General features: G+C 36.1%; 1 protein-coding gene across 1 annotated transcript; it reads right to left on the bottom strand.

Annotated features, from left to right (window-relative positions):
• Window positions 1-278: 278 nt before the first annotated feature.
• Window positions 279-12,840, bottom strand: LOC127876912 (uncharacterized). Its single transcript, XM_052422422.1, has 9 exons — window positions 12,706-12,840; window positions 11,640-11,805; window positions 10,762-10,895; window positions 10,276-10,381; window positions 9,852-9,968; window positions 8,263-8,361; window positions 7,538-7,677; window positions 6,650-6,770; window positions 279-1,697 (listed from the first exon to the last, which is right to left on the bottom strand). Exons 1-9 carry the CDS (start codon window positions 12,734-12,736, stop codon window positions 1,475-1,477), a joined length of 1,137 nt encoding a protein of 378 aa, XP_052278382.1. The 5' UTR covers window positions 12,737-12,840; the 3' UTR covers window positions 279-1,474.
• Window positions 12,841-13,094: the final 254 nt, after the last annotated feature.

The raw sequence follows: 13,094 nt of genomic DNA, 5'->3' as shown, positions 1-13,094 counted from the left end.
TTTGACATGGAAAGAGAGGAAATCAGGCAGCTTCAATATGTAGAATTACATAAATAACCAAAAAAGATTTATAGAAAATTATTTTTTTTAGAAACTGAAAATGTCATAAAAGCAATATTAAATATGAAATATATCGTGTGTATATGTAGACTAATAGTGAATACCGGTATTGGAATCTGAATAACTTTAAACGAAATCAACGTTATAAATCGCGTATTTATGTCAGAAACAAGCGAAAACTATTTAATGTTACTATTTTAATTAAAACGTATTGATGCCACCGTTTTGTTGGTCTGCACTTTTCTACATTATACCATGGGGGATTTCGGAACCCGCTCGGCGTCACAAAGCGTGTAAAACGAAATTCCAGTTAAAAGAGCTATTCCTGTCAAAAACATGTGGACAAAATGTTTCATCACTCACAAGATGCGATTGACACATTTGAGGACATTTCATACAAGGTAAATAAATTTAAATAAACTCTTGTTTACATCGATTGATTAAAATATGTTTAGTTTTGAAAAATATGGTTTTGTTTTCGCAAATAGCACGATACTAGACCTTGACTGAAAAGTAACGTAACAATCCCTACTGCGAGTTCATGAAAAATGAAAATTGAGTCGTAACGTTATTTTTAACTTTTTCAATAAGTTTTATATTTTGGGGTCAGTGTATCATTTGTATACTGCAAATCAATAAAACGATTGAATATCCATGCACGACATTAAATGCTGACTTGGCTAATAGCTTGCAACCTTTATCTGAATATCACATAGAAAATGACACCTTGATTTTATCATCCCGCGTTCTATAAATTGAATATCTAAAACACAGATACTATTTGAATTATCTTATGTTTAGGTCACCTCGTCACATGGATGCTCGCATGTTGTAAAATCACCTGATATGCATATACATATACAGGTTAAATGCTAGGACGTCAACAACACGTGTTTGGGGTTTTATCCGTATTTATCTTGATACAGTCTATTGACGAGTGTTTACATCATTTATTTATCTCAAACTAAGATAGTTGCAATATAGATTGCCATTTTATCAGTCAAGTTACATATTCAATATAAAGCAATCTTCGGACTATGAGTTTTCATACTCTGCATTGATTGTAGGGCGTATGTAAACAGTACCAATTACAATAAAGTGCCCGTAAATGTCTTAATAAGATCATAAGTTTAATCATACCATAGTAAAACGGGACTTGAACCGGGTCGCTTAGAGGAGGGGGGGGGGGTGGAAGAACCAACCACTTCGCTAACCGGACGGATAGACAACTTGAAATCTGTTTTAAAGTAATACAACGTATCGCTTCAAGTCCTTTGATCTTCAGAAACTCTCCAAAAATATGAATTGATATTGCCTCGATTGGTTGAGAATACTCGCCATTGATTAGTGCGATTAGGCTAGAAACGATGATGGTACAAAACAGTTCGATCATGTTGAACATTAACTGTAAACACTATATGTACATTACAAGGACCAGCCAAAAACACAAATACAGCAGCAAATGTGTGTGATGAGATAATCCTGACCCGTTGACAGACTTCATATTTCCTTTCTCATCTATAGGGCAGTGGCAAGACTTCGGCATCACCGCGCACCAATAGGCAACGGAATGCCTTTTATTGGTCGGGCATTTATCGGCAGCTTTCTGAACACACTCAATCATCCTGTCGTAAAGCCTACAAGAAGTAAATGACGTGTGCCTTATACAAGTGCCAACATATAATTATCAAATAGTGTATACATTCAACATGCATGCAACTGCGATCGTTTAAAAACTGATGTTATTTATTGTTTCTGCTCATTTTACGACCTTTTATTGTTCTTTACCTACCGCAGCAATATTAAAGGTGCCTTTTTACATATTTTGGCATGTTTTGAAGTTTGTCATTAAATGTTTTATATTGATAAATGTAAACATTGGATCTAAAAAGCTCCAGTAAAACATCAAGAATAAAATTTAAACAAGAGGGCCAAGATGGCCCTAGTTCGCTCACCTGAGAGAAGTCAGTTCATTCAATCTTTGCCAAACATCAACCTTGACCTAGATATTGTCCAGACAAACATCCGGGTCAAGTTTCATCATTATTGAACCAAAACTCTGGCATATGGAGTGATTTTGTTTTTGCAAGATTTGACCTGGTGGCCTATATTTTGAGTTAACCCCCTTACTAAACAAAAAACTTTGCTTACAAAAATAAATATTATGACCAAGATTCATAAAATCTGAAACAAAATTGTGACCTCTAGAGGGTTTACAAGGATTATAATGTAATGAAATTTGGACAATCTAAGGGCAATAATTATGGCATTAATTATGTGATATATATATAAAAACAATATTTTCACCAAGTTTCATGATGATTAGGCAAAAAATGTGACTTCTAGAGTGTTCACAAGCTTTTATATAAATATAAGAAAACTGCCCCCCCCCCTCCCCCGCCGGCCATGTTATTCAACTGACCGGAACCATTTTCAAACCCAACTCTCATATCAAAGAAACAAATGTTTTGACCAAATTTCATGAAAATTGGGCCAAAATGTGACTTCTAGAGTGTTAACATGTTTTCACTATATACAGATAGAGAAAAATGCCCCGCCCACTGACAGCCATGTTTTTCCCGATATGGACCATTTTCGAACTCGTCCGAGATATCAATACAACCAATGTTTTGACCAACTTTCATGATGATTGGGCAAAAGTTGTGACTTCTAGAGTGTTTACAAGGTTTCTCTATAGCCAAATAGGAAAACTGCCCCCCCCCGGCAGCCATGTTATTCAACTGACCATTATATTGTTTTATGATCCTAGGCGTAAGCTTTCTTGAGTTATCATCCAAAAACCATTTTACTGTGTCAAGTAACCGTGACCTTGACCTAGTGACCTGAAAGTCGATACAGGTCATCTGCAAGTCATGATCAATGTACCTATGAAATTTCATGATCCTGGGCATAGGCCTTCTTAAGTTATCATCTGGAAACCATTTTTCTAAGTTGAAACACCGTGACCTTGACCTTTGATCTAGTGACCTGAAAATCAATAGGGGTCATCTGCGAGTCATGATCAATGTACCTATGAAGTTCCATCATCCTAGGCATAAGTGTTCTTAAGTAAAACAATTTTACTATTTTGGGTCACCTCAATGTACCTATGAAGTTTCGTGATCCTAGGCGTAAGCGTTTTTGAGTTATCATCCGGAAACCATTTTTCTAAGTTGAGTCACCGTGACCTTGATCTTTGACCTAGTGACCTGAAAATCAATAGGGGTCATCTGCAAGTCATGATCAATGTACCTATGAAGTTTCATGATCCTAAGCATCAGCGTTCTTGAGTTATCATCCGGAAACCATTTTACTATTTCGGGTCACCTTGACCTTGGACCTAGTGACCTGAAAATCAATAGGGGTCATCTGCAAGTTATGATCAATGTACCTATGAACTTTCATGATCTTATGCATAAGCGTTCCTGAGCTTTCATCCGGAAACCATTTTACTGTTTCGGGTCACCGTGACCTTGACCTTTGATCTAGTGACCTGAAAATCAATAGGGGTCATCTGTGAGTCACGATCAATGTACCTATGAAGTTTCATGATCCTAGGCATAAGCATTCTTGAGTTATCATCCAGAAACCATTTCACTATTTCGGGTCACCGTGACCTTGACCTTTGACCTAGTGACCTCAAAATCAAAAGAGGTCATGTGCGAGTCATGGTCAATGTACCTATGAAGTTTCATGATCCTAGGCGTAAGCTTTTTTGAGTTATCATCCGGAAACCATTTTACTATTTCGAGTCACCCTGACCTTGACCTTTGACCTAGTGACATCAAAATCAATAGGGGTCATCTGCGAGTCATGATCAATGTACCTATGAAGTTTCATGATCCTAGGCCTAAGCGTTCTTGACTTATCATTCGGAAACCATCTGGTGGACAGACATACGGACCGACATGAGCAAAACGATATACCCCGTCTTCTTCGAAGGGGGGCATACAAATGTGACTTCCATAGTGTTCGATCACAAGGTTTGACCGAAACCATTTTTGAACTCAACTCTCGTATCAAAGAAACAAATGTTCTGACCAAATTTCATGAAAATTGGGCCAAAAATGTGACTTCTATAGTGTTAACATGTTTTCACTATATACATATAGAGAAAAATGCCCCGCCCACTGGCGGCCATGTTTTTTCACCGATCTGAACCATTGTCGAACTCGTCCAAGATATCAATAAAACCAATGTTTTGACCAACTTTCATGATGATTGGGCAAAAGTTGTGACTTCTAGAGTGTTTACAAGGCTTCTCTATAGCCAAATAAGGAAAACTGCCACTATATACATATAAAGAAAAATGCCCCGCCCACTGGCGGTAATGTTTTTTCACCGATCTGGACCATTTTCGAAGTGAAGCCCCCCCCCCCCCCCGGAGTGTTTACAAGGTTTTTCTTTTTTTGACCTAGTGACCTTGTTTTTGACCCGGCACAACCCAGTTTCGAACTCGGCCGAGATTTTATTGGGGCAAAGCTGCTGACCAAGTTTCATGAAGATGGGACAACAAATGTGGCCTCTAGAGTGTTTACGAGCAAATGTTAACGGACGGACGGACGGACGTACGACGGACAAAGACCGGTAAGAAAAGCTCACCTAAGCAATCAGGTGAGCTAAAAAAAGGAAAAAAAAAGTAGCCCGCGGCAGGGCTCGAACCACTGACCCCCGGAGTCCTGAAGTAAAAACCAATTAGACCGCACAGCCATCCTACTAAGTATACATGAAAGACGTATTTTATAGTTTATATAAGTAATCTTTGTAGTTTCACAAAATTAAACGACAACAACAGAACTCTCCAAATTATTCAATCGTTTCGCGTTGCAACGCTTTATAATTTTCAGGTTTTTAAATCGTCAAAAGATGCATATAATGGCTATATTAGACCGTGGTAAATGTTCAGTATTACTGTTTCCTAATAAATATCATAACTAAAACGAACATTTGCGAATCTAAAACAACTTTTTTTCAATTTTGTCAATTTACCAAAACGTGAAAGGATCCCTTTAAATTTAATAACAACCACCCCCACCAACAAAAACACAATTATTAAAATCATTACAACACAAAAGTACAAAATAATGAAATTATACATAATTATTGTTATAGATGTATGCTTATATTTCACACAACAGTTTCAAACCAAATATTATTATAAGGTTTAATTCATTTGCAATTGTTACTTCTACTGTTATATGAACAATTATAAAAAATGCTTTGTATTATATCACAGGCAGCAGTATCATAAAAAAAGCCCCCCCCCCTTCCCACGGACCATACACCCCCCCCCCCCCCCCCCCGAGCTTACCCCAGGGGTTCCAGATTGTTAAATGTACACCTATTGTGTATGGTTTAACTTTCCAACAGTGAATATTGACAAAAAATAACAGTTTAAAAAAATACCCCTCGTATATGTATTATATATACACAAGGTATGAAACGTACTATATGCCTATTGCTGAAAGATTGTGGAACACAGGACGTGACCTTTTTCATCGAAAACACACATGTTCCCATGCAATTGCCGACAAAATGCAACTGGATTCGTTAAAAGACAGTAAAATCAACGTGATTACACAACTAACCGATCTCCTGCTCGGCTAATAACTTTAATATTCAATTAAATTTGACTTTCTCGCTATATGTCACTCGGTGTTTCATCTACACATGTACACCATTTTAATTTTATAACGCGTTATCTGGTTGGTTGTTCTCAATGTGTTGGCCAATGATATGGCGTTTTAGAATCAAGCATTCGATCGACAAATTATGACAGCAAAACACAGTCATGTAGCGAGAAAGTCGAATTTAATTGAATATTAAAGTTATTAGCCGAGCAGGAGATCGGTTAGAAGTGTAATCTCGTTGCTTTTACTGTCTTAAACGAATCCAGTTGCATTTTGTCGGCAACTGCATGGGAACATGTGTGTTTTCGATGAAAAAGGTCACGTCCTGTGTTCCACAATCTTTCAGCAATAGGCATATAGTACGTTTCATACCTTGTGTATATATAATACCTATAAGAGGTGTATTTTTTTAAACTGTTATTTTTTGTCAATATTCGTTGTTGGAAAGTTAAACCATACACAATAGGTGTACATTTAACAATCTGGAACCCCTGGGGTAAGCTCGGGGGGGGGGGGGGGGTATGGTCCGGGGGGGGGCAATTTTTTTTTATGATACTGCTGCCTGTGTATTATATGGGACTTCTCAAACTTCAAATGAAGTTTTTAAACAATAATTAATTGTTAGGCGAAAAAAAATATGTAAGATGTTAACGGACGACTTGTGACTCAGTGATCAGGGAAAAACATGTAAAGCGCCTTTGAACGCACCCGCGAGTATGAAAAGGGGCGCTATATAAATGTGGTATATAAAAAAATGTATGGAGATTAGTGTTTCGCGGTTACATTTTTTTCAGACCTCTGCAATTAGAGTTTGGAAACCCGATTAAACAAAGACTCATCATCTCATAAAACCGAATTGAGCGTAAAAACCAGTGTCAAATCTATCCACTATCACCCTATTGTTATAATCGGGTGCAAAACTATTAGTATAACAGTGACTAAAAGAAAACCAGTCTTACTCGCAAATTTGATTGGTTGTTGGGATTGTACCGTTTTTTATCATCAATTCTAAGATGTATGCACTGTTATCGAAGGGTTCCAAACATTCAACTATATCGGTGTTGCATCCCCGTTCGCGTCCTGTTAAAGAATAACATGGTGCTTATAATTTAACCCATTTATGCCTAGCGTCTAGAAAAAAGGCCTTGGCAAACAGCGTAGACCCAGATGAGACGCCGCATGATGCGGCGTCTCATCAGGGTCTGCGCTGTTTGCTTAAATGAATTTCTGTATGGAATATTCTAAATATAGAAATAAATATCCTAGACATCCCTTAGTTTGGCAATAAATTGATCCAATTTAAAAGGATGGGAGAGTCCATTAGGCATAAATGGGTTAAGAAATACTCAGTTAAGCGATATCAATTAGTCTCCGTGAATTATAAATTGAAGTATTGAAATCTGTTTTCGATTATTTTAAAATAAGATTTGTTTTCTACTTTCAAGCAACCTTTCCTGGTCCAAAGCCAACATTGAAGAACAAATTGAAGAAAGGAAAGAAAGGCTTATAAACACATTACGTTTATGTGCCATTTTAACAAGAACATGCAACGATTCTTAAGTCCACTCTTAGGAAAATAAAAGCATTTGTTCTATAGAAAAATGTTGCAAATAATTGGTTATTTATTTGTTGTTGCATACTTCGAAAATGTGTTTATAATTGGTTTTAATTTGGATTAAATCTTTATCGGTAACCACAGCGCATGCTTATAATGTTGGTCGAATTAATTGTTAAAGCTACCAAATGTGCCGATAACAAAACTGTATCACAGCATGGCTCGCAACGTTTCTCTCTCTCTATATATAATATTTGATGAAGCAAGTGAGTTATTTGGTGTCATTTGTTACCTGTTTCTAGAGTGCACCGCAGTTTTTCAAATTGTGTGAACCTTTCCAGTTGAAACTCCATGTTTTGCCAGACATGTGCGTTGTGAATAGAATCCAATTTATGGATCTCAATACATTCCCGGTTGGTAGAAACTATTTCTCTGAAAAGGAAAGTTTGGAATTCCTTCAGATGTACTCGACATGTATTTAAAATGACAACTACCGGGATTCAGAATATGAGAAATATTAACAGTGTCTGTTAGTTATACTTTTTACCAATATCGACAGACATATCATTTATAAAATTAAAATACAATTTAGAATCATGCATACCTATACGGTGAGAAATAACTGTTAACATATTTAGTCGAAATATTATTTTGAAAAAAAAAAAAACAAAAAAAAACAACGAGTACATCTCTGGGAAGACCATGATTGATGCATGCACGTAAAGTTTCGTCCCAAAGTTGACATGTGCAATCCGGATTTTTTCGAAGTAAGTCTTTTTTAAACGGAACTCCATTACAGGCGACATGTGTCTTCACTTATGAACCTGTTTAAGACCCTTAACGCACACATATTTAACCCGGATTGCCCGGAGACCGACTCATGTAAATACTACTGGGCTTATAAAATAAATAAATGGGACTTCGGTCATATTAACAAAAATCTTAGGATAAATCATTATATCACCACAAAAAAAAATCACGTAGCATTTGATTTTTTTTTTAAAACAAGACACTTACAAACATTCTGTGTAATTTTTCCGCTTTTTGAAAATCGTTTTTTCATCATGATATGCCGTCACGATTTCGTTGCAGTCAAAGTGAAATGAATCATGGTCACTGAAACATACTGAGGCTTGTTCTGGGCAATCTGGGCATAATGCATGTGCGTAAAGTGTCGTCCCAGATTAGCCTATGTAGTCCGCACAGGCTAATAAGGGACGACACTTTCCGCCTAAACTTGATTTTCGGTAAGAGGGACTTCCTTGAAACTAAAAATACCATAAAAACGGAAAGTGTCGTCCCTGATTTGCCTGTGCGGACTGCACGGGCTAATCTGGGACGACACTTAACGCACGCGCATTATGCCCAGTTTTCACTGAAACATACAAATGCACAATGATGCATGTAGCAACAATTGACGTGTTAGTACAATAAGAATTTGTAGTAATGAAATGTTTATATGATGTATTATGGAAACACCCTTTGCTGGCGGTACATTAATAATTTCCGTTCTTGTACGGTTTTCATGAAATCTTCACCAACAAGTCTTGAAATGACATTGATGGAAGGGCAAGTTAAGTGGTTAAATGAGTAGCCAATAAGCCACAGGCACTTATTTATTTTATATATATATATATAAATATTCCGAAATTCGCCGTATCCGCTTTCTAATTCGTGCAGTAATTTAATCGAATCTTCAGCAAACTTGTGAATATTGGTTTTCATAAAATTGAGGTCAATTTGAATAACCAGCCAATATGGTTTTCAGATTTGTTTCCCTTTATTGATACAAGAAATACTTAACGTTCCTTGTCCGATTTGTAACTGATACAGTTATCATCGAATCTTCACCAAACTTTCTGAAAAATTTCATGAACATAAAATCGATTTCAAATTTGATAACCAGTCAATTTTCACCAAGCACTTTGGAGTTGTTGCCCTTTGTTTTTACCCCCCCCCCCCAAAAAAAAAACCCCCGCAAAATTCGCCGATTGCTTCCTCTCACCTACACATATGTCATCAAAGCTTTACCATATTTTCAGTAAATGTTTGATGACATAAAATGGATAGCATTTTGGGTAAGCAGGAAAATCGCACCAGTCACTTGTGCGTTTTTGCCCTTTGCTTATAAAACAATGCAAAATTCGCCGTTTCAGTTTTCCTTACGAAGGGTGTATATTTTTGTCCATGACATTGTTTTATCACGATAACTGTTTAATAATCATAAGAACACAAACTTCAGCTCATCCACGTCAATGAAACATTTGGAATGTAAAACCACTATTGCAAAGCAATCTTGTACGTCTATAATATACTTTCTATTAACCGTTTCAGCGTTTATATGCAGCGGACTGCGCCACGATTGAACAATAGCATAAACTGTTTAATTAACTAACTAATCATTTATTTGAGAAAAAAAATCAAATAATAAAAATCAATATCTAATATTCAATATAACTACACTTATTATGAACGCACACGTCTGTTAATATTTTGAGGGATCGATGTTGTTTTTAATGTTGTGTGAACAAATTAAGCATATCATTGTTAACCGAAAGTTGAGAAATAATTCCAAAGTTTGAAGCAAACGGATATAAAGAACCTACTATTTGGTGCATTTGTTAGTCACATATACTTCTGCCAGGACGGACCACATATGTCGCATCCGGCCAGGACAGTGTTGTAAGATATGCCAGTAGCAGACTCCCAAAGAATTACCTACGCTGAAAAATAATAGGCATACATCGTTTATCGTCTATGACAACATTAAAGTGGTTAAATGCAAGCATTGTAGTTTTTATCCATCTTTTGTACATAAATTAAAATTTACGTTAATTATTAACAACGAATTCATTCGAGTAACCTTAACGCAACATTTTAAATATTAATGACCGTAGCATTATACTTTTTTGATACGCAGTAAGTTTTACATTGGGAAAATTTCTTAATCAACAGGTGACACCATTTTTGAAAAAAAAAGCACACAAAGAATACGCGATATCAGCGACGATTCAATAAAGATTATTATACCTGCATGATTGTTCTTCGTCCCATGTTTTTGTTGCAGAGATCTTTTTGAGAAACAAGGAGTCACATTCCGATACCTTTGCAGTGCAAGTGTGCACATGCCCTAAAACTAACCCAATGTTTTAGCATGAATTGTATAACTACGCAGAACATGATGAAAGTGTTCGTTGCATCAGGTAACACAGTAAGCTTCTTGTGGTTTTTATTTGCTCTCAATTTATGCACGTATAACAATAAAATGGCGGCTGTTTAAGAAAGGAAATGCTGATATCTAAAGAAACATAATTTCTATTTGTTTTGCTGATTATTAAGAAAAAATACATATGCATTTGGCGCGTTGTACACGCTGAATTAAATGATTTGTGCATCCTTACCATAACATATTTCTTTTTAGAATATGGAATACTAGAATATGACATATTTAAACATAGAAAAACCGTTTGCGTTATTTATGATAAATATGCTAGCTTCATATCCTAGTTTTTTCACCTTGGCGGTGACTGCATGTTAGATTTGCTTTCTTCATGAACTGGCCCCTGTCGAATACCAGGCGAATGTACGAATTGTTGGTCTCACTTGACGACATTTGTTCCTGAATGCAGTCTGCGAGCATCATAGTATTGCTTAAGAGGACGTAATGTAATAGTTATATACAACAAGCTGAGCAAACGTAACTCTGTTTTGTATTGCCTCATATTAATCTTGCGATGTGTCATATGCAATAAATAGATGATTATATTGCTGAACGGTGTTTTCTCCTGCTGGCAGAGCTTAATTTCACTTTATTTATTATTACAGTAATACCTTCTACTATATAAGGTATATAATGCATTGTTGCCTATACAGTACCAACTTAAATCATTGACATAAATTCCCAGATGCATATGGCTTGCTTCGTGCTGACAAGAGTCTTGTGCCGTATTCAGTGTGCTCAGGAGCTACCTTGTACGTTTTAACCCATTTATGCCTAGCGTCTAGAAAAAAAGCCTTGGCAAACAGCGTAGACCCAGATGAGACGTCGCATGATGCGGCGTCTTATCAGGGTCTGCGCTGTTTGCTTAAAAGAATTTCTGTGAGACATATTCTAAATATAGAAATAAATATACTAGACATCCCTAAGTTTGGAAATAAATTGTCCCAATTTAAAAGGATGGGAGAGTCCACTAGGCATAAATGGGTTCAAGTCACGCATGGTTTCGTGGTCTCAATAATCGCAAGTGTATTGTTATAACGAGTGAAAGACCTACGAATACTAGTATACCAATTTCCAAACCTTTCATTATGTTTTTAATTAATATTGTGTTTGTTTTTGAGTCAAGACATTCAATTGAGTGCAGTGTCTATTCTCAATGATAAAAGTCTCTTACCTACAAAATTGCGTCAAATTGAAGACGTCATATTTGTGCACGCAGTGACATACTGAAGCGAGTTGACCCGTTGTATTGGTCCCATCACAGGCCGACGATGAAAATATGCCCGGCAAGGGCTGAGAGCTGCCTCCTGATGCTCGGAGGACGATTGCTAGGAAAAGGACTTGAAAACAGCGCACGGGGACTATAAATACATAATTATCATAAACAATACGTAAAGCTTTGAGTAGTATGATAATCCATTAATGAAGGATTTCTATATTTCTAATGGAAGTTTGAATAATTTTTTATTCCATTAATTTTTATAAAAATATAGGTCATATTAATGATTATCAAATGATTAGGTTGAAAGACATATGTCTAAACTCATAGACTGGAGGAGATAGAAGATGACGATATTGCCATGTTATTTCTCACCATACAAAATAGTGCATATTGCGTATCATTTTTGTCCATTGGTACTTCGTATTATTGAAAATCACGATGTTGTTGAATATCATCGTAACAAGATTTATGTCATAGTTTTTTTAATATAGAAAAGCTTTGTAGAATGATAACCTCAAAATCTCAACTAGTTTAAAAACATCCTAGATCAAAACTGAAACATTTAATAGTTGATTTAGAAATGAATTTCCTTCAACCAGAAACACATACTTATGACAAATGGAAGAAAGAAAAACACGTAACATTACAGTTTCCTCTGACGTCGAGCTCAAAATCACAGATATTTTAATCATTAGATTGGATCGGTTCATATAATCTTAAAAGTGTTATTTCACTTTCCTAAAGACAATCATAGTATATCAGTTATTGCATATAAGTAATAACGATTGCTTGTTTTATACAAAGCCATGGATCTTATCGTTCAAATATTGTACAATTCTCGTAAACGACATGCATGTATTGCCTATTGCCTTTATCAATATTTATACGGAATAAAAGCACTCAATATAGACTAACAAAACATGCCAAAAATGACAATTTCATGAAAACTGATATGTGCTGTACACATGCACGATTACTGACAATCCATGTCAAAATAAAAACCACAAGTTTCTCTCACCAAACACATTCGTCTTCGAAACGGTATCCATGTTGTAAATTCGCGTTTTATGTCACCAAAGTACAATTGAAACCCGGCAGTGGACTGTAAAGCATATCATAAAGTGTAGCCAATTAAGACGGCGATGAATGTTGACCCCCGCTCGCGAACACTTGTATTTTAAATAGTAAATAAGAACACGAACTAGAATGCGCCCATGTTCACCGGCGTAGCTAATACGCTGTATATGTTTGGCGCTTGATCCTGAATCCGCATAGATATAGCGCTGAAGGCACTGATCAAAGTTTTACGTCGTTGTATATTTATTTGCTGTTGCTACTAATGATGATGATTATTCTACCACAAGTGAATCATAATATCCATATATGAAACGCGTCATGCGTAAATGT

The sequence above is a fragment of the Dreissena polymorpha genome, chromosome 4 (assembly GCF_020536995.1).
Source record: "Dreissena polymorpha isolate Duluth1 chromosome 4, UMN_Dpol_1.0, whole genome shotgun sequence".
Classification (NCBI taxonomy): domain Eukaryota; kingdom Metazoa; phylum Mollusca; class Bivalvia; order Myida; family Dreissenidae; genus Dreissena; species Dreissena polymorpha.
This window is presented reverse-complemented; position numbering and strand designations above follow the sequence as displayed.

Coding starts and splice junctions, on each gene's coding strand:
- LOC127876912 (XM_052422422.1), bottom strand. CDS start 12,736: ATGGATACCGTTTCGAAGACGAATGTGTTTG. Junction 11,806..12,705: donor TTCGAAGACGAATGTGTTTG/GTGAGAGAAACT, acceptor GCTGTTTTCAAG/TCCTTTTCCTAGCAATCGTC. Junction 9,969..10,275: donor GACGAAGAACAATCATGCAG/GTATAATAATCT, acceptor ATTATTTTTCAG/CGTAGGTAATTCTTTGGGAG.